This window comes from Quercus suber, unplaced genomic scaffold (assembly GCF_002906115.3).
Source record: "Quercus suber isolate HL8 unplaced genomic scaffold, Cork oak 2.0 scaffold_72, whole genome shotgun sequence".
NCBI lineage: Eukaryota > Viridiplantae > Streptophyta > Magnoliopsida > Fagales > Fagaceae > Quercus > Quercus suber.
Window position 1 is genome coordinate 1785332 of NW_027069537.1, and position 20324 is coordinate 1805655.

The 20324-nt window shown below is 38.5% G+C and overlaps 1 protein-coding gene across 1 annotated transcript; it reads left to right on the plus strand.

Moving 5' to 3' along the window:
• The first annotated feature begins 15041 nt into the window (after window positions 1–15041).
• LOC112013636 (mitochondrial carrier protein CoAc1) lies at window positions 15042–18858 on the plus strand. The gene is made up of 3 exons (XM_065773283.1): window positions 15042–16104; window positions 17868–17953; window positions 18038–18858. The coding sequence occupies exons 1-3, from the start codon at window positions 15913–15915 to the stop codon at window positions 18288–18290; spliced, it is 531 nt and encodes a 176-aa protein (XP_065629355.1). The 5' UTR covers window positions 15042–15912; the 3' UTR covers window positions 18291–18858.
• The last annotated feature ends 1466 nt before the right edge of the window (window positions 18859–20324 follow it).

The following is a 20324-nucleotide window of genomic DNA, read 5'->3' on the forward strand; positions in this document are numbered from 1 at the left end:
GGCTGTAAGTTCATATAGAAACACCTCTCTAACTTCAAGGGGACAGGGCAGCCTGACCCAACCATAGCTTTTGATTTCCTCACTGAGACGAGAATAAGGTGCCAAGACAGTATAGATCCACCAGTCAGCCTTCTTCTTAACTTATGGAATCATTGGAAATGAGTGAGTCTGCATGAATTCACAGCCAATCATTAAAACGGGGAGAGGACTCCTTTTTGCCAATCAGCAGTAGCTGGCTAATGAGAAGACCGCAAGACTGGTAAGGGCTTATGCTTCAGATGACAGATCAACCGCTAGACTGGACTTTGCTTGGGCAATGATGAAGATACCCGGGAATAATGTTTTGGATGGATCTCAAGGTCAGGTCCAACGGAACTGCTCCTTGCCTTTTGTTAGTTCCTAAGTGACAATCTTGACCATAATGAACTCTTGATATCTTTATTTTTTCATACAAGCTTCTCTTTAAGTTCAATGTTTGATTGTAGTTGCAATGACTTCTACATTTCTTGCGTGTACTATTTTGAGTCTATATATAATGGCAACGGCATAGAGTAAAGATATGTTATGGCTGTTGAGTTCTTTAGAAATATAGAATTCCAATGTTTGGAATGTTACCAAAAGCTAACTAATATTTGGGGAGCTCATATTGTATTATTTTTAATTGGGGCCTCGGAGAATTCACATTAGACTCTACACAATTTTAACTAAACTAACTTTAAAAACTCTACTTTTTCTATTTTAACAATCATATACCAACATCAACCTCAATATTTGTTTTTTTACTCTAATGAAAATATTATTTTTTTCCTCGCTTCCCCATCCTATTTCACAGCCACTCATAACACCACCGCACACTCACACAACCAAGCAATCTCCTGCCATTGAAAACCCAGGCCTTTGAACACTGGATTCACTGTCAAACTCATCCACCAAATCTATAAAATCGGTATAATCTTCTACCAAATCAATAAAATCAGTAAAACTTCACAACAAAATCGACAAATTTTCAATCAAAATCAGTAAATTAAGATGAACAGAGCGTCGCCCATCTGCCAACAAAATCAGTAAAGCCACCGGTGATGGCAATGACAAAGGATGGAGGTTTTATTCAAAGGAGAGAGAGAGAGAGAGAGAGAGAGAGATTTTGGTCTAGTTGAGGCAGAGATTGTCAGTGAGGAAAAGAAATGAATTTAAAATTGGCTGAAATTGGTTTGTTAACGAGATTCAACAAATGTATTGAAACTGTTCATTTGTTAGCTATTTGGGAAAAATTATAAAGGTGTTCTAAAGGACTTTAGCTATTACTTTTGGACTAAATTGGATTTACAAATTGCTTTTGCCACGGAGACCTATGTGGAAATGGATGTGGTTCTATAAGGAAGTTATTAACAGAGTTCTTTCTTCTTTTGGATTGGTCTTTCTTTGAAAGGGAACATCCTTGGAAGGTTTCGGATGTCATTCCCTTCAGCATGAAAAGATTTCCTCGCTACGAATTTGTACCACATGCTTATGACTCTTAAACATCTCCAGATAGCCTACAACATAGTCAAAATCTTAAAAGAACAGTAGAATAAAATGGTACTAGTCAACTGATTATATCAGCAAATTTCATGCTCACAACTAAAAATGAAAAATTATTTGAAGAATAGAGGAAATAAAAACGTAAAATTCCATTACCATGTCACTTTAAGCTAATAAGGAAAAAGGAATGAGCATGCACAATCGGGTTTTTATTTTGAATACAAACAACGGAGAAGGCCTGTATTTTAATCACTGCCAGAAGCAATGTGTTCTCATTAGTATAGTGAGCATAACCATGAGTTATGTACTCTTGCAGAGAATCACCTCTTTTATTGCCTCTTTAGTTTACTTCTTGTGCTTATAGGCTTCCTCCTCTCTTGCCAATTGCATGAGTCGATTCTTTAAAAACAAAAAAACATTCATTACAAGAGTACTCATCCATAATGCGATTGGATACTTAAAACAAGATACTATGTACATTTTCCAACATACCACAAAACTTGAGTTAGTTTACTTCACTTTGGAGATACAATTTCGTCAACCATGAGTTATGGATTCTTGCAGAGAATCATGTTCATGTTCTAATGCAAAATAGTAGATGATTAATATACATCTGTTAATAATTTTAGAAAATAGAGAAAACTCAATAATAAAATTCAAGGCTAGTACTTAGAAAATAAATTTTTACAATGATTCTTAAAATATTGTACAAGAGTTCCTAGAAAGTAAACAAAAATTATACCAATACATTAGTATTTTACATGTTATTACTCCCACAACAAAACAAAACCAAATTTCTTCACATGGCAATATTCCATAAAATCTATTCAGGCAGTAAGTTACCGCAACTATATCTAACCTACTCTTACACTACCATATTTCCAAAAAATAAAATATTAATAATAAATAAAAAAATCTAGCACAACCAAGCATGCTGCTCGCTTTATAAGAGTGAGTATAGGGGTAGCAGCTATTATGCTTGAAACAACAATAGATCAAATTTCATTAATAAATAATAAAAACAATAGATCCAATTGTTCTTATATATATCTTTTGGAATCATTAAACTTGAACAAAATGCTCTCCCATTGCTATATATTCGCAATATTTATAAAATATTAGCCAATTAACCTTCATTTTTCAGCAAAATATCAAGATCTCATAAGCTAGTCATTAATTTTGGCTACATAGAGATAGTCCTTCCAATGCTAAGAAGGAATAAAATGTTACGCATGGGGGTACAATACCATAGAAAGGCATGGATAATTTAACATGCACACATAGTGGAGCATTAACCCCCAACCTCAGCTTCCATCCATGTATTATGTGAAGAGGAAGTGCCAATTGAGTTATTTTCATCTAAGAACTTAAGTGATGGAGTGAACACTGTTAGAAATACTGAATAATTGTATTGTATTTCTTGTATAAGAGAATGTACATAGATGCCTTTATATAGGAGGCGTATGTGTGCAGAACAAGTAAATATGTGTGCTATACAAGTAACCTAACTGGGCCTAAAGCCCACAACACTATATATGTTAACAGGCCCCCTCAAACTCAAGGTGGATGTGAGACCAACTTGAGGTTGTCAACCAAAGTACGAAGGCGTCCCTTAGGATGTGACTTTGTGAAGATATCTGCAAGTTGATCTTTAGAGGAGACTGAGATCAGCTTGAGAGCACCATGGACAAGATGAAAACGGATAAAATGACAATCGATCTCAATGTGTTTAGTCCGTTCATGGAAGACATCATTGTGAGCAATATGAATAGCACTCTGGTTGTCACAATAAAGAAGAGTAGCAGAGGATGTAGACACACTTAAGTCTTTGAGAAGCCATCATAGCCAAAGGAGCTCAGATGTGGTATCAGCAAGGGCACGATATTTTGCTTCAGTACTGGAGCGGGCCACATGAGTTTGTTTCTTGCTTCGCCAAGAAATCAGAGAAGAACCAAGAAGAAAGCAATAACCAGTGGTGGACCTGCGATCAGTGGGGTCTCCTGCCCAATCAGCATCAGAAAATGCACGAAGAGTAAGAGGAGACTGAGCAGAGTAGATAAGACCATGGAAAAGAGTGCCCTTTAAGTATCGAAGAATGCGCAGAACAGCAGCATAGTGAGTTGATCGTGGAGCAGACAGATACTGGCTCACTTGGTGAACAGCATAGGAAATGTCTGGACGAGTGACAGTGAGATAAACCAAGCTGCCAACCAAGCGTCTGTAAAGAGAGGGATTAGACAATGGTTTCCCCCCTGAGGGAGTCAGATGCGCATTAAGCTCAACTGGAGTGTCCACAGTCTTGCTATCAGTGAGTCCAGCACGAGACAAGAGTTCAGAGGCATACTTGGCTTAAGTAATATAAAGTCCATCTATAGAATGAGTGATTTCAAGACCCAAGAAGTAGCTGAGATATCCAAGATCTTTCATCTCAAATTGCTGACTGAGAAAAGCCTTGAGTTCTTGAATGCCACTGAGGTCATCACCAGTTATGATCATATCATCCACATATAAGAGGAGTAAAATAGTGCCTTTGTCAGTGCGACAAAGAAATAAGGCAGAATCATAGTGACTGGCCATGTAACCCAAGTGAGAGATGGTAGAGCTGAATTTAGCAAACCAAGCTCGTGGAGCTTGTTTAAGGCCATAAAGTGCACGTCAAAGGTGGCAAACCTTATTTGAGTCAACAGAGAGACCAGGAGGAGGTTGCATATACACTTCTTCACTTAAATCCCCATTAAGAAATGCATTTTTGACATCCATCTGAAAAAGGTCCCATTTACTGGCAGCAGCAACAGCTAAGAGGGCACGGACAGATGAGATACGGGCAACCGAAGCAAAAGTTTCTTCATAATCAATCCCATACTCTTGTGTAAAACCTTTTGCAACAAGACGAGCTTTGTAGCGCTCAATGGACCTATCAGAGCGAGTCTTAATCTTGTAGATCCACTTACAACCAACCACAGATTTCCTAGGAGGAAGTGTCACCAAATCCCAAGTATGATTTTTAGATAATGCATCAAGTTCCTCTTTCATTGCAATCTGCCATAAAGGGTCAGTGGAAGCCTCACGATAGGTGTGAGGCTCGTGTAGTGTAGCAAGAGCAGTGTAACAATGATAGTCAAGTAAATGTGCAGGAATAGATCTTACCCGAGTTGAGTGACAAGGTGGAATGTCTTGTGCAAGATCTTCAGGCGGAGCAAGAGCAGGAGACCCAAGCTCAGGATTGGGGTTAGGTAGCTCGTCTTCAACCTGTTCATCTTCCACCTGTTCAGTAAAGGGTGAACTAGGAAAGGGATCAGTGATATCTGGTGGTTGGATAGAGAAGTCTACAATAACAGAATCAGGAGCAACTATAGGAGGATCAGGAGCAGCTATAGAAGGAATATGTGTCTCATCTGGAAAAAGATCTAAGACAGAGGAGGAAGACAAGGAAACACTGAAATGAGAAAGTTCGACAGAGAGACGATGTTCCCAAAAGACAACATTACGGGAGACACGAAGACGATGAGAGACAGGATCATAACACCTATACCCCTTTTGAGTTTCGCCATAGCCAAGAAAACAACAAAGCCTTGACCGAGGCTCAAGTTTGTTATGCTCATGTGGCTGAAGAAGAACGAAACAAGCAGATTCGAAGGAGCGAAGGTGGTGATAGTCAGGAGGTGACCCAAAAAGGCGCTCATATGGAGTTTGATTTTGGATAACAGGACTCGGAATGCGATTAATAGTATGAACAGCATGAAGAGCAGCTTCACCCCAAAAAGGAGCAGGAACTTTAGCAGAGAGAAGGAGAGCACGAACAGTGTCAAGAATATGACGAAGTTTTCGTTCGACTCTACCATTTTGCTGATTTGCTGAGAGGTACCTGGACAAGTTAGTTGATGAACAGTGCCATAGGAATGCAAAACAGCTTGGAAAGCATATTGAGTGTATTCAAGGGCATTATCAGATCGAAAAATTTTGATGCGTCTGGAGAACTGTGTTTCAACCATTTTTGCAAAATTAGAATATATTTCCAATAATTCAGAATGATGTTTCATATTAAAAATCCAACTATAGTGAGAGTAATCATCAACAAAGACAACAAAATATCTAGACCCACCAATACTAGAGACAGAGGAAGGCCCCCAAACATCAGAATGAATAAGGTCAAAGATATCAGTGGATATGGATTAACTAGTATTGAAAGGCAAAGTTGGTTGTTTTCCTAACTGACATGCAACACAATCAAAATTTTCTGTGGACACTGAACCTAACAAACCTCTAGAAGCCAATTGTTGTACCCGAGAGGAAGATGCGTGACCAAGTCGAGCATGCCAAAGTGCAAGGTAAGGAGTGGAAGAAGCTGCAGCAATAGAAACAGGAGCGACAAGTGGAAGACGAAGGTTGTCCACGGGAAACATCCGCCCAACTTTGGGACCGGTCCCAAGCTCCTGTCCCGTCCTAGGATCCTGCACAATGCATCCAGAATAATCAAAGGTAATACGATAACCCAACTCAGCTAATTGTCCCACAGAAAATAAATTATAAGAAAGGTCAGGAACATTAAAGACTCCAGGAACCGAGAGGTTGGAGGTTGAAACTGAACCTATATTATGACCAGACATTGTAGAACCATTTGCTGTATGAATATTAAGAGGGTGTGGTGCAGGTTTAAGGTCAGAAAATAAGGATGAGTGAGGTGTCATGTGATTGCAACAAGCAGAATCCATAAGCCAAGAGGTAGGAGACATACCAGATAAAGCTGAGAGAGAAGAGGAATAAGATGCATTACCAACCATACGAATGACATTGGCGATGATATTTACAAGGTCATCTTTGGAAATGGAGAAAGTGGATCCAGAAGACTAAGACTGTGCAGAGACAGGAGCCATGGGTTGGACACTCTCAGTGTTAGCAACTGTAGCAGCAGAAGAGAGGGTGTGGTGCAGGTTTAAGGTCAGAAAATAAGGATGAGTGAGGTGTCATGTGATTGCAACAAGCAGAATCCATAAGCCAAGAGGTAGGAGACATACCAGATAAAGCTGAGAGAGAAGAGGAATAAGATGCATTACCAACCATACGAATGACATTGGCGATGATATTTACAAGGTCATCTTTGGAAATGGAGAAAGTGGATCCAGAAGACTAAGACTGTGCAGAGACAGGAGCCATGGGTTGGACACTCTCAGTGTTAGCAACTGTAGCAGCAGAAGTAGAAACAATTGATTTGTTGCGCTGATAGCAAGTCTCAATATTATGGCCAAAACGTTTGCAAAAATTGCAAAACCGTTTGTTGGATTGTCGACGACGATTGTTGTAACAGGAAGCAAACTTGTCCTTATTCTTCATTTAGAAGCAAAATATGCAAAAATGGACTGCAAAAATGAAATCTACGCAAAAAACTGGGTAAGAAGCACCTGAACTCCAAAAAAGTCAACCCTGAAAGTCAACGGTCAACGCACGGTCAAAGTCAACGTTCAACAGTGGTCAACGGTCAGCGTAGATGACGTCAGCAGGATGACGTGGTGCTGACGTCAGCAGGTGACTGGATGCTGACGTAAGCTAGGGCTGATGTGGCACTGATGACGTCACGCGTGACGTCAGCTTGAACTGAGGACGGCGCGTATGGCGCGTGGGGCGCGTGGGGCTCAGTCGCAGAAGCTTCTGGCGGCGCATGAGGGCGCGTGGGCACTCCGATGGCTGCGAAGCTTTCACCAACAGGTAGATCGTTCCAAGACGGTCTCAGTGATACCTCTAGAAACAAGATCGGAGCAATATTCGAGGCGGGATGACACGTGCAGTGATCTTGTGCGGTGTTGGACTTCTCAACGATGGCGGCTGCAGGTCCGGAATCCAAAGACAACGTTTGGAAGACGTCGGGGGTTCAACGGCGAGAGGCTGCGGCGACTGTTGTGATGGCGGAAGCGATGTTGAGAGTGCAGTAACACCAATAAAGATAAGACCGCTAAGAAAAGGTCAGAGCAGTGGCTCTGATACCATGTTAGAAATACTGAATAATTGTATTGTATTTCTTGTATAAGAGAATGCACATAGATGCATTTATATAGGAGGCGTATGTGTGCAGAATAAGTAAATATGTGTGCTATACAAGTAACCTAACTGGGCCTAAAGCCCACAACACTATATATGTTAACAAACACAAATAAAGAAATTTCTTTTTTTAATAATTCGATAGTTACAAATATGGGAGAGGTGGGATTTGAACCCTAATTTTCATAACAAAGAAGAGTATGGTATGCCACCATGTTATAACATTCTTGGTAGATAAAGACACTAATATCAGAAAGAATTCATCTTCTTTTAGCAAAAAATATTTTAATGACAACCACACCTTAGTCTTAGAATTTTGGGTCAGCTATGGATATTCAAAGATTAGTGTTAGGTGCAAATATTCTTTTTTTTTTTCCTCTCCCTTTTGTAAAAGCACCCTCCCTCTCTCCTCGTAGATGAGATCTTCTCTCCCATATACTGTGGGGCTATCCCGTAGAGTCTTTCCTCACAATCTCAACTAATCCTTCAACACTTTCTCTTAAAATGCAATGGAACAGGAAATGATTGATGGGTTGCAAAATCTGTGTCTCACGAAGGAAGAAGAAAAGGAATACCCATTACAACAAGAAGCAAGTCAGACCTTTTGGAGGAATGTTCTTTAAGCCTTTTTGGCCGTTTACTCTCAGATAGGCAGCAAAATCAAAGGGCTTTGAAGAGCACTCTGAGGTCCGCTTGGAAAATGGGTTCAGAGCTGAAAATAGTCGAGGTAGGGAATGGTATTCTTTAGTTCAAATTCAGTTTTAAATATCAATTAGAGTGGGTGGAGAATAGTGGCCCATGGAATTTTGAGAATAATTTGCTCCCCCTTTGCCGATGGAAAAAGGGGCTCTCCACAGCAAATATGGTCTTTACCCATTCCCCTTTTTGGGTACAACTTTGGGGCTTACCTTTTGAACACATGAGTGAAGATATGGGTAGAGATGTCGGAAATATTTTGGGACGTTTTCTAGAAATGGACAAATGTGCTTGCCAATCGGACCAAGCTTTGTTTATACGCATCAGAGTTGAGCTTTCGATAGATAAACCACTTCGCAGAGGGGGTAACATGATAAGTCTTGCTGGAGAAAAGTTTTGGGTCAACTTTAAATATGAGAGGCTTCCCACGTTTTGTTTCCTGTGTGGCAAGCTTGGCCATGATGATAAGCATTGCCTGGACTTCTCAAACTTGCAGTCCACTCCTAAGCAATACAGTGAGTGGCTGAAGGCAAGTGGTGTTTTCAAAGGGAATTCAGGCCGACAAAGGAGCACATATAGAGATAGGCATGATGAGGAGAATGAGAACATCACAAAAGACAATGGATAGTCTACAGAACGGAACCCCCATTCCGATGTGGCAGATGGTGGAAGAGATAATGTAGGAAGTGGAAGTATTCAAAATTCAAAATCTGCTGACCACACATGTGGAGGTGATATTATTGAAGCCCAAATGTGTCAAACAGCAGATAGTGAAGGCAGATGGGATAGATTGGAAAAAGGTGACCAACTTTTGAGATTGGGGTTGAAACAATGTGACGACATGACAGCATATAGCTCAAAAGCTTGTGTTGTTGCAGACGTAGGGAAAGAAGTGCAGGACACTTTTCCTAAAGTGGGCTTCCCACCCCTTGAGGCCGAAAATTCTCAAGAAGTTACTAGCCCAAACAAGCCCAAAAAGGAGCATCAAGCTGGTGTAACGGTTGAGGATCACAAACCGGCCCATGAGGTTAGTAAAATGAAAAAAGGGAATGGGCGGTTAAAACTAGTAGCTAGGGAGAAAGGGCAGGCCTAAACCTAAGGGACTGGGAATAAAAATCAAATTTTGGGGGTTAAACGTTTGGGTTCTATTATCTTTATTGAGAATGAAGAGAGTATAATTCACAAAAAGCAGTGTGGTGGCTTTTTTGAAAATGTGAATGAATTAAATTTATCAGTGGTGGCTACTAGACAGCACCACTGAGAGCCATAAATTCGTTATGCTGGAACTGCCAAGGGCTTAGGAACCCCTAGTCAGTTCATGAATTGCATGACTTGGTGCGACGTTGGGATCCCAGAATAGTGTTTCTTTTGGAAACTAAGCTTAAGAATAAACATATGGAGAGAGTTAGAAACAGATTGGGCTTTGCAAATGGTCTTTTTGTGCCAAGCCAAGGCCGTAGTGGAGGGCTGGCCCTTCTATGGAAAAGGGAAGTAAATTTGAGCATAAAGAGCTTCAGTAATTTCCATATTGATGCAACTATTACTGAGGTAAGCTCTAGCCTATAATGGAGAATTACTGGTTTTTATGGTCATCCTCAAACGCACTTGCGCCATGAATCATGGAATTTACTTTCTCTCCTCTGTAGTCAAATGCAACTTCCTTGGTTCTGTTTTGGAGATTTTAACAAGATTGTTTCTATGGAAGTAAAATGGGGAGGTGCAAACAGAACACAAAATTAGATGGAATGTTTTCGTAATGTCATCAACTCATGTGGGTTCAAGGATTTGGGTTATAGTGGACCTGAATATACTTGGTGTAATATGCAAGAAGGGGCTGGAAGAGTTTACCTTAGGTTAGATAGAGCTTTAGCCACGTGTGACTGGATAGAGAAATTTGGTGAAGTTAAAGTCCACCACCTGGTTGACTCTACTTTGGATCACTGCGCTCTTTTCATCTCTAACTCCTAAGTTGTTAAAAGACCCAGGTCGTGACGTTTCCACTTTGAGGCCTTGTGGACGAAGAAAGAGGATTGCAGAGGAGTTATTGAATCGGTGTAGGGCTCTTTCAGTGATATGAACACTCCTGAGGGTATGGCTTGTGGTTTAAAGATTTGTGCTTCTTAGCTTGCTTCTTGGAGTTCTTTTACCATTGGTCAGATTTCGAAGCTGATTCAGGAAAAGCGGAAAATGCTCTCCAACTTGACTGAGCAAGACAAAGATGGTTTTCTTGGGGTGGAAGTTAACAATGTTAGGAGAGAGCTTAATGGGCTTTTGGATGATGAAGAAATTTTCTGCGGGCAACGTTCTAAGGTTCACTGGCTAAAAGAGGGTGACAGAAACATGAAATGTTTTCATGCTTGGGCATCCGAAAGAAGGAAGCAAAACATGATCACTGGAATTTGGGATAAGTTTGGGTGGTGGTGAAGACAAGGATAGTATTGCCAATGTTGTAGTCACTTACTTCAAGGACATCTACTCCACTTCCAATCCGAGTCTAATTGATGAGGTTATAGCAGCAATTCCCCACCATTGTAACTAAGGAAATGAACATGGAGCTGTCAAGAAACTTCACCAAGGAAGAAATTGTGACTGCTCTTAAACAGATCCACCCCACAAAATCTCCTGGGCCAAATGAAAATCAGAGTGCATTTACTGCAGATAGACTCATTACAGATAATGTTCTTATAGCCTATGAGTTAATGCATTACCTAAAGCACAAAAGAAAGGGGAAGGACTACTTTATGGCAACAAAGCTTGATATGAGCAAAGCCTTTGATAGGGTTGAATGGGGCTTTATTGAAGGGGTCATGAGGAAAATGGGATTCAATGAGGGGTGGATTAGCTTGGTTATGAGATGTATCTGCTCTGTTTCATATTCTGTAATTATCAATGGTGACAACTTTGGAAATATTATCCCCTCTAGAGGACTCAGACAAGGAGACCCCCTCTCACCCTACCTTTTTCTTCTCTGTGCCTAAGGTCTCTCGGTCCTCCTCCATGAAGCAGCAAGAAATCAGCTATTGAATGGCATATCTTTATGTAAGGGGTGCCCTAAGATAACTCATCCTTTCTTTGTTGATGACAGCCTCCTCTTTTGTAAAGCGAATAGCGAAGAATGTGTGATACTCAAGGAGATTCTTGAGAAATATGAGGCGGCTTCTGGGCAAAAGGTCAACTCAGATAAATCCTTTATTTATTTTAGCCCAAATACAACTCTAGAGCAAAAGGAGGCAATCTTTAATATCTTGGGACCCATGCAAGACTCGAGGCACAATAAATATCTGGGCCTCTTTTCCATCATTGGCAAATCCAAGAAGCAAGTTTTTACAGAGATTAAAGAAAGGGTGGGTTTGAAATTGGTGGGTTGGAAAGGGAAGTTGCTCTCTTTGGGTGGGAAGGAAATTCTCATCAAAGCGGTGGCCCAAGCTATCCCCACCTACACAATGAGTTGCTTTCAACTTCCAAAAAGCCTTTGTGATGAGCTTGAAAGAATGACAAGGAATTTTTGGTGGGGGTAGAAAAACCAAGAGTCGAAAACTGCATGGATTAGCTGGAGAAAATGTGTAAGCAAAAATCTCTTTAGGGTTTGGGGTTCCGAAATCTTCAAGCTTTCAATCTTGCCCTTCTTGCTAAGCAAGCTTGGAGAATTCCCTCAAATCCTAATTCTCTAGTAGCTCATATTCTCAAGGCAAAATACTTTCCCTATTGTGATGTGCTTAATGCTAGCTTGGGTAGTAATCCCTCATACACTTGGAGAAGTATTCCCTCATACACTTGGAGAAGTATTCATGATAGCTTGGAGGTACTTAAAAGGGGCACATGCTGGAGAGTTGGGAATGGCTAAAGGATTCATATTTGGGACGATAAATGACTGCCATCCCCCTCGACTTTCAAAGTCATTACCCGCCCTTGGATAACTGAAGACTACCCTATGGTCTCCTCTCTCATTGACCCAGTTACTAGGTGGTGGAAAATCAATTCTATTAGAGCTCTCTTCCTTCCGGTAGATGTAGAAGCTATTCTCAAGATTCCCTTTAGCTATAATCTACCCGATGACAGAATCATTTGGATAGGGAATAAAAAAGGAGAGTTTTCTGTTAAAAGTGCTTACTTTGTTGCAGTTAATCTCCTTGAATTAGCTGATATTGTGGAAAGCTCTTCGGGTGACCCCTTTATGCCACTTTGGAAGAATCTTTGGAAGCTTAATCTCCTAGAAAAAGTCAAAATTTTTGCTTGGAGAGCTTGCTTAAATGGCCTGCCAACATTGGTCAATATGCATTTGAGAGGTATGTGTGCCAACACTTCTTGCTCGGTTTGTGATGAGGGTGTTGAATGCTTAAATCATTGCCTAATCACTTGTGACTTTGCCCTCTCTGTTTGGACCCTTTGGCAAGACTGTCCACTTGGTTTGTTGTTGGAAACCTGTGAATTTAAGGACCTTGCTCTTCATTTTTCTTGCAAATTTTCCTCATCAACATTTGTTGTTTTTGTTTGCCATTTCCTGGGCGATTTGGCACAATAGGAACCTACGTGTCCATGATGAAGATTGTCTTTCTCCCTTCCAAACTTGGGAGATGGCTCAAAGATTAATTGATGACTATCAAGGTGCCATTGAGATGGATTTTCCCCCTTTACAGTACACTTCTACGAGTTGGTCTACCCATTCTCCTGGTGTGTTTAAGGTAAATGTAGATGGGGCGTGCTCTATAGATTCTGGAGTGAGTTCAGGGGTTGGTGTAGTTATCAGAGATGGGTCTGGTATGGTTATAGCAGCTCTAAGTAAGTTGCTGCCTTCAAACTTCCCAGTTGAATGGACGAAATTACTTGCTATTGTGCAAGGTCTTTTGTTGGTGTAGGAAATGGAACTCCCTCAAGTCATATTGGAATCAAATGCTCTCTCGGCTATTCTTGCTATTAACCATGGCAATACTAGGGGTGAAACTGGACATTTGGTAGAAGGTATTTTGTGGGCCAAAGCATTGTTCTCTTGCTGCTCTTTTGCTCACTTGAAAAGGGACTACAACATGGTTACTCATGAGCTTGCTCAGTACGCCAAGACTAATCATTGTACTCAAGTCTGGAAAGGTGTTACCCCATCTTTTGTATCTCATCTGGTTGTATCAGATTTAGAGCCTCTCTTTGTGTCTCATGCTGGTGGCTTTCTGTTGTAGCCCTTTTATGGTTTAATGAAATTGGTCTTCCTCTCAAAAAAAAAAAAAAAAAAAATTTTTTTCCATTCTAGATGCAATATTTTAAAGACATTGTACATGTCACTATGGCTAGACTTTGTTGTACAGGTAACAAAATTGGTACAAACAACTCCACTATTCTATCACAGTGAAAGTACTAGATTATATCAATTGATTCTGGAAATTTCATATTATTTTGGTCATTCTAGTAGAATTTTACCTTTTGGTCCAAATGTAAAACAGAAAAAACAAAACAAAATAAGGCTTTGTAAAGGAGGAGAAATTATTTGCTCCTCCCGGGTGGAGGAGTGACATGGTCCTCCTGCTGATAGGGACCAATAAAAAGCAGCCATGTGTTTAATGAAAAGCTGAGTCAGCAAACACTCATGCTGCAATGTTACTTAGCCTTAAAAAAAAAAAAATGCAATTCCTTCATTTAGACCTACTCTAGCCGCTTCACCAAAAGAGGGAAAACCCAAAAATTTCCAAACCGCCTAGCTCTCTTCTCTCTTCCTCCCTCGCATCATTGAAGAAATTTTTCTTTGCATGAGCAAGCTCTATGAGATTTTGAACTAGTTTTGTTCTTGGGTCAAACTTTTTCTAGCTTGTTTCTCTCTTTTCCCCTATGACTGAAGTGGTTGCTGGAATCCAATTCTCATCATCGCAACTATCCATGGCTGATCAGGGTATGTTACAAAGTCTCAATTCACTCTTCAAAGTCTTATTTTCTTGCTCTGTTCTGTCTCTATGTAGTTTATAATACAGTGCCTTCTACATGTTTGATAAAAAGCTCAAGATAAAAACTTTGCTTGGAATGGTGTTATAACATTGCTGACTATAGGCCCTTATTTTTATCTCTAGATTGCAGGTCTTTTTTTTTTTTTTAGAATGAGTCTTTAGTTGAGACCTTAAGTGCAGTATTATAACATTGCTGGGTTCCTTCTTTTTTTTTTCTTTTTTTTTTTTTTTTTTTTTTTTTTTTTTTTTTTTTTTTTTTTTTTTTTTTTTTTTTTTTTTTTTTTTTTTTTTTTATCCAATTACACCAAATGATGACACTCCGACAATAATAACATATGGTATCATTTGGATGGGTTCAATCCAACTTACCCAGATATAGGTTTCAATTTATACTATACTTATATAATTTTTTTTTTCTAAATTACAAATTACACCCTTAAAGTTTGAAAATATTTAAATTTTATATCTTGAAGTTTCAAAATTTAAAATTTACCCTTTAAAAATTTTATTTCGTCTGCATTAGCAACACCTTCATCCACATTTTTTGTTAAGTGCTACATAAACGTGCCACACGTGTTTAGTTCATCCAATAAAATAATGTCACGTCATTTTTATTATGTCATTCATTTTTAATTATTTAAAATTTTGTATGTTATAAAAATGATGTGATAACATTTTATTGGATAAACTAAATACGTACATCAAGCTTATGTGACAGAAAGGTTGCTAATCCAAGTTGAATAAAACTTCATTTGATAAAATTTAAGTTCTGAAATTTCGATTAAAATATTTTTAAAGCTTTACTAGCAAAGTTTGCATCTTAACTTTTTATTTTTATTTTTTTTTAAAGGGTGATGGTCCACCATAGTCAATAAACCAGAGTTGTAGACTCTCTATCACGTTTCCACAAAGAAAAACCCCCCTTTGAATTCGCATTCAGCAGAAGCGCGTTCAAACTGAAAGACAAAACAGAGCAGAGACACAGAAAATAGGAAAAGACCAACAAATTTCGTTGAGAAAGAAACCTCAAGGAAACCTCCTCCTTCCAACGCCGAAGGAGAACAGGTAATTTCTCTTCATATTCGCATACCTGTTCTCCTACAACAAAAAGCTTTCATCTTTGATAGGTTCTCTTCTCCATATCCGATCCAATTCCTCAATAAATTTCATTACTTTTATGTGGGGATCGATCATTTGGTCTTAGATTCAACTGGGTATTCCTTAGATTGAAGGGTTATCAAGTATTTGCTCAGACTTGTGGCTATTCGGATCAAAATCTGCAATAATCTCAGGTTTTTTTTTTTTTCGAAAGGGTTGATGATTTTGCTTTAAATTGGTGGGATTGTTGTTTTAATCAGAAGGGGTTGCTGGTATTTGATCTGGGTCTTTGTGGTTTGGGTGAAATATTTGATTGACAGTGATAAACGTTAAGTTGGTTATGGTTGTTGTAATTGAAGGAAGGGTTTTGGATATTTGATCTGCCTAAGCCAGGTTCTGTGTGCATGTTGATGTATCATATTGTCATTGGGAAGAAGGATCGGCTTGTGAACGTGCCCACCTGGTTTCTGGGTGCTCTCAGGCCATTTTACCTGCCCATTGAACAAAAGGCCTTTTCATTTTGCGTTCCTAGAGATAGATGGGATAGGGAGTTCTTTAAGCTGCAGGGTGGCTAAGCAGAATTTGTCAAATTTACGGAGCTTTTTGGTAGTGAAATTGTTTTTTTGAGTGATTTGAGATGGATTCTTCGCAAGGATCGGTGTTGTCTTCAAATGTGGCAGGGCTAGTTGATGGTTCATCAGCTCAAAGAGAGGTGTCTTACCTTGATGGTATTCCTATTTATGTCAAGGAGCTTATTGCTGGAGGCGCTGCTGGTGCATTTGCTAAGACTACTGTTGCACCCCTGGAACGGATCAAAATACTCTTGCAGGTGAAGCATACAAACAAAAAAAAAAAATGTTCCCATTCTCAAAACCTTTTCATTTTTTTAAAGAATATAATTAGATATAATGGTTCTACATGACTTGCTGTATCTTATAGATATGCTCACACGCACCCAATGAATTTTGGACCCCTAAACACGCCAGGCACTTGGGTATTGAACCTATAACCTCATCTTCCACCTTGCTTCTTACAAGGGGAGGAGGTGCCATTTGAGCTAAAGCTAATTGGCACCAATAATATTACCATTAAGTTAACTTAACTTCAACACAAACTATGGAGAATGCAACTTAAGCTACACCAAAATTCGGATGATTTTATTTAGAATGTGGATGGTTGGGGGTATGTGAAAAGGTAACCATTATAGTTATTTTGGATAGAGTTTTTATCAAGTGGTTGGGGGCCTTGGGGTGGGATTAAGTATAGTTATTAAAAAAAGGGTTTTGAAATTATTAGGCATGGAATAATCTGGAAAGAATAAAAAGTTGTAGTATATATTTGGAGAGTGGGAGAAGCTGTGGCCAATGAACTCTGGCTCAAATCACACGTCCTCCTCCTCTGAGAATGGATAGAGGATCAGGTCAAGGTTCAAAACCCATTTGATGTGTTTGTAAATTATCAATATCAAAATAAACAAATAAATGAAAAAGTTTGGGAGAAGTAATGTGTTTAAATAATAGAGAAAGCAATGCCGAATATGTATGATCATTTGACAGGATGAACAGTTTTGCTTGTAGTTTGGAGCCTTGTTATGATTATAATGATTTTTGTGTCTGATTTTGGAGCTATAAATTATATGGGTATCATTTGGAATTTGGTTTATTTAAGGAAATAATAATAATAATAATAATAAACAATAGGACCATGGATGGTGTACAATCATGAGAGGCCAGAAGGTTAACAAACAGGGTAGCTTTAAAAACATAGGTAAGGAAGTCGCCAAGTTGATTGAGATTTTTGCCTACCTGTAATGGCAATGAATGATAGAATTAGGTAATGAGGGATAAGGTAATTTGATTTAGTTTAAAGATGTGAGAAGGACGGAAGGTACGATAGAAAGTTTGTTGATTTTGCAATACGACAGGCTATCATAGCATAAGCTCACAATAGGCTTAAATCTAAATGTAGGATGGCAAAAACCATATGTATAGTTGTCCCCAGGTATTGGGAAGGCTTTGTTTGGCTCGAAAGGGAAAGCAACTAATAGGTGAGTTATTTTGTCATATTTGGAGTAATTTGATTGAGGACTATTTGGACTCATAGAAGTTGTGCTATTAATGGGAGTTTGGCTCCTCTTGACCAGGTTAGTCTCCCTTCCTATAAAATGCATTTGCTTCACTTGACGGTTCTTTCTCTGCTTATCTCAATCTTTTAGATTTTTTATACAGTAAGCAGTCAATGTCCCTCTCAGTATTTTCTTTCTGTACACTTCCGCATGCATTTTTCAACGCAGTATCTAATAAGGAGGACTGATTAGGAGTTGCAGTTTGATTTGTAGTTTGAGTATGATTAGAATTTTGTTAAAAGTGATTAGTCATACAAACTTGATACATAAAGTGAATTTTTTTTTACATGCTATGATTAATTTTAGTATGTTATAATAAGTATTAAAGCTTGTTTTGAAGTTTGAAGGCTGGATTTATCATTAAAAACTAAAATCTGGTGCTTCATACTTCCTTTTCTTTTTTTAAAAATTCATAATTTTTTTCCAGAATTTCTTAACTGTATTTTTCTGTGTGGGGATATTTACAGACCAGAACAGAGGGGTTCCACTCTCTTGGGGTGTTTCAATCTCTGAAGAAGTTACTGAAGCATGAAGGTTTTCAAGGATTCTATAAGTAAGTTCACAATCATTAAATTCAATCATTTATTATATGTATCCCACAATAACGTACTCTAGCTGATGCTTGTATGTATTTCAGAGGAAATGGAGCAAGCGTCATTCGAATCATTCCTTATGCAGCCTTGCATTTCATGACTTATGAACAGTATCGGTGTTGGATCCTGAACAACTATTCTGCCCTAGGAACAGGGCCCCTTATTGATCTTCTAGCTGGTTCAGCGGCAGGAGGAACTGCAGTTCTATGCACATATCCTTTAGATCTGGCTCGTACTAAACTTGCTTATCAGGTATATATCTTGCATAATAATGATGAAACATATGGTCTTATCTGAATGAGGTGGAGTATCTATGGCATAGTGTGAATTTGTAGTTATTAATTGTAAATTAACTGATGTTTCTTGTTTACTTATCAAAAAACTGACATGTTTCTTGTTTAGGATTGTAGTTAATGCTACTAAAGATTTTTCTTTGTGAGTTGTTATCTAGTTTCTTATGCTTTCCTCCTGGACCTCCCCATTAGTTTAAAATATGAGTATTAAATATTCATCTAATTTGTTTTTATATGTGCCAATATATAGAGTTTGCCTCCAAATTAGTTTGATGGAAAATTCCTCCAACACTCTATGTGGCAATTCAAATGACCATCCACGTGTAGTTTTAGTCACATGACCTATTTTAATGAGCCACGTTATTTAATACACATGGATGTTTTTAAGAATCACCACGTAATGGATTGGAGGAGATATCTCCAAACTTGTGACTATGTCCTAAGAAAAAAATGTTGTAATGTTTTTGAAAGATTATTTTAAATATCTTGCATACTTTCTATATTTTTCAAACATGTTTTGTGAAGGATTTGATTCATATATATATATATATATTTTAAATAATAATATTTATATTTTTTTTTTTTTTTTTTGGTTTGAGGGTGGGGGAAATTGCCTTTTTTTTTCCCCATTTTATAGCTGAGCTCCATAATTATCCTTGTCAAAGTTGTTTGTCATTTTTTCCCCTCTTTCCCTATGTGATATAAAAAATTGGGTGGTTTGTATTCATTAAAAGCTTCCTTTTTTTGAGCAGGCCCAACACTCACTGGAATCCTTCCTTATGCTGGTTTAAAGTTCTACATATATGAGGAACTCAAGTGGCATGTTCCTGAAGAGCATCAAACGTCCATTATGATGCGTCTCTCCTGTGGAGCTCTTGCTTGGTTATTTGGGCAGACCTTCACATACCCATTAGATGTTGTCAGGATGCAGGTATTGCCTATTACAATCCTTTTACACTGTTGGTAGCAAGGGAGCTGCTTTTACTTTAACTGACTAAACACTAGAAGTATTTTCTGGGGCAAGCAAAAGTTGATGCAAGAGGAAGCCATGAGGGTAATATAGCTATTAATGTCTCTATGAAACATGTTCTGAGCTCATGGTAGCTAAATGCCAGTGAAAAATTTTAGGGTTTCTGTCAGAAGACGTGTGTTTTTTTTTTAACTGCAAGCCACATGGTGAACAGGCCAGGGTTGCTGTTTGATTAATAATTGTATACGTATACTATCTCCCTCGGTCTGGTTTTACTCATTGACATTAGCTATATATAAATTTGATTGTAAGCAACATATCAAAGCTGGGGTAGATGCCTAGATTTGACCCTTTAATTGAATGTTTTGACTCATGCTGTATCCAGATTTTCTTAGTTTAGAATGACCAGCAAGGGTGGTTTGCTTATCTCTTAGGAATTGCATGATGGTGAAATAGTAAACTAATCAGTTTGGTACAGGTTTTGCAAATCATTTTACCGGTAGTGAACCAATGATAGAGATTTACTGAAAATTCCAAAGGTCAACTACATGCAATAGCTATCAAAATTATGAAATTATTCCTGATACATGAAGAATTTAGATTGCCAGCCTTGAACTTTTTTAAAATTGTAAGGATTAAAACTAATTACTGAACAAGATACAATGTAGTTGCTATATTGACCTCAGGCTGTAGATGAGTATATTTAAAATTAATAATGCATCTCAAGTTTACTTACCAATGGTTGGCTTGAGCTCAAACACAACAAGCAAAGTGAAAGTTCAAAATGTGTATAAAACACCCTTGAACGTTTGGACCCCAAATTATAAAATATCAATTCAAACTTATAATCAAATAGTTAATGTGCGGAACATGAACATAAGCCAATCAAAGAATTAATAACTAATCTAAGCCAAATATAAACACATCCACAGCAGTAAATATAAGGCAAAGATAAAGGAAGGAAGCTGCAAACACACGGACAACACGCGGTGTGTTATTGAAGAGGAAACCGAAGCCCTCGGCGTAAAATCTCTCTGCCGCCCTCCAAGCGGTAAATAATCCACTAAA

Bases quoted from the DNA above. Each gene is read 5' to 3' on its own strand.
- LOC112013636 (XM_065773283.1), top strand. From the start codon at position 15,913: ATGGATTCTTCGCAAGGATCGGTGTTGTCTTCAAATGTGGCAGGGCTA. The intron at 16,105-17,867 runs GTGAAGCATACA...GGATATTTACAG, and splicing joins GGATCAAAATACTCTTGCAG to ACCAGAACAGAGGGGTTCCA. The intron at 17,954-18,037 runs GTAAGTTCACAA...TATGTATTTCAG, and splicing joins GGTTTTCAAGGATTCTATAA to AGGAAATGGAGCAAGCGTCA.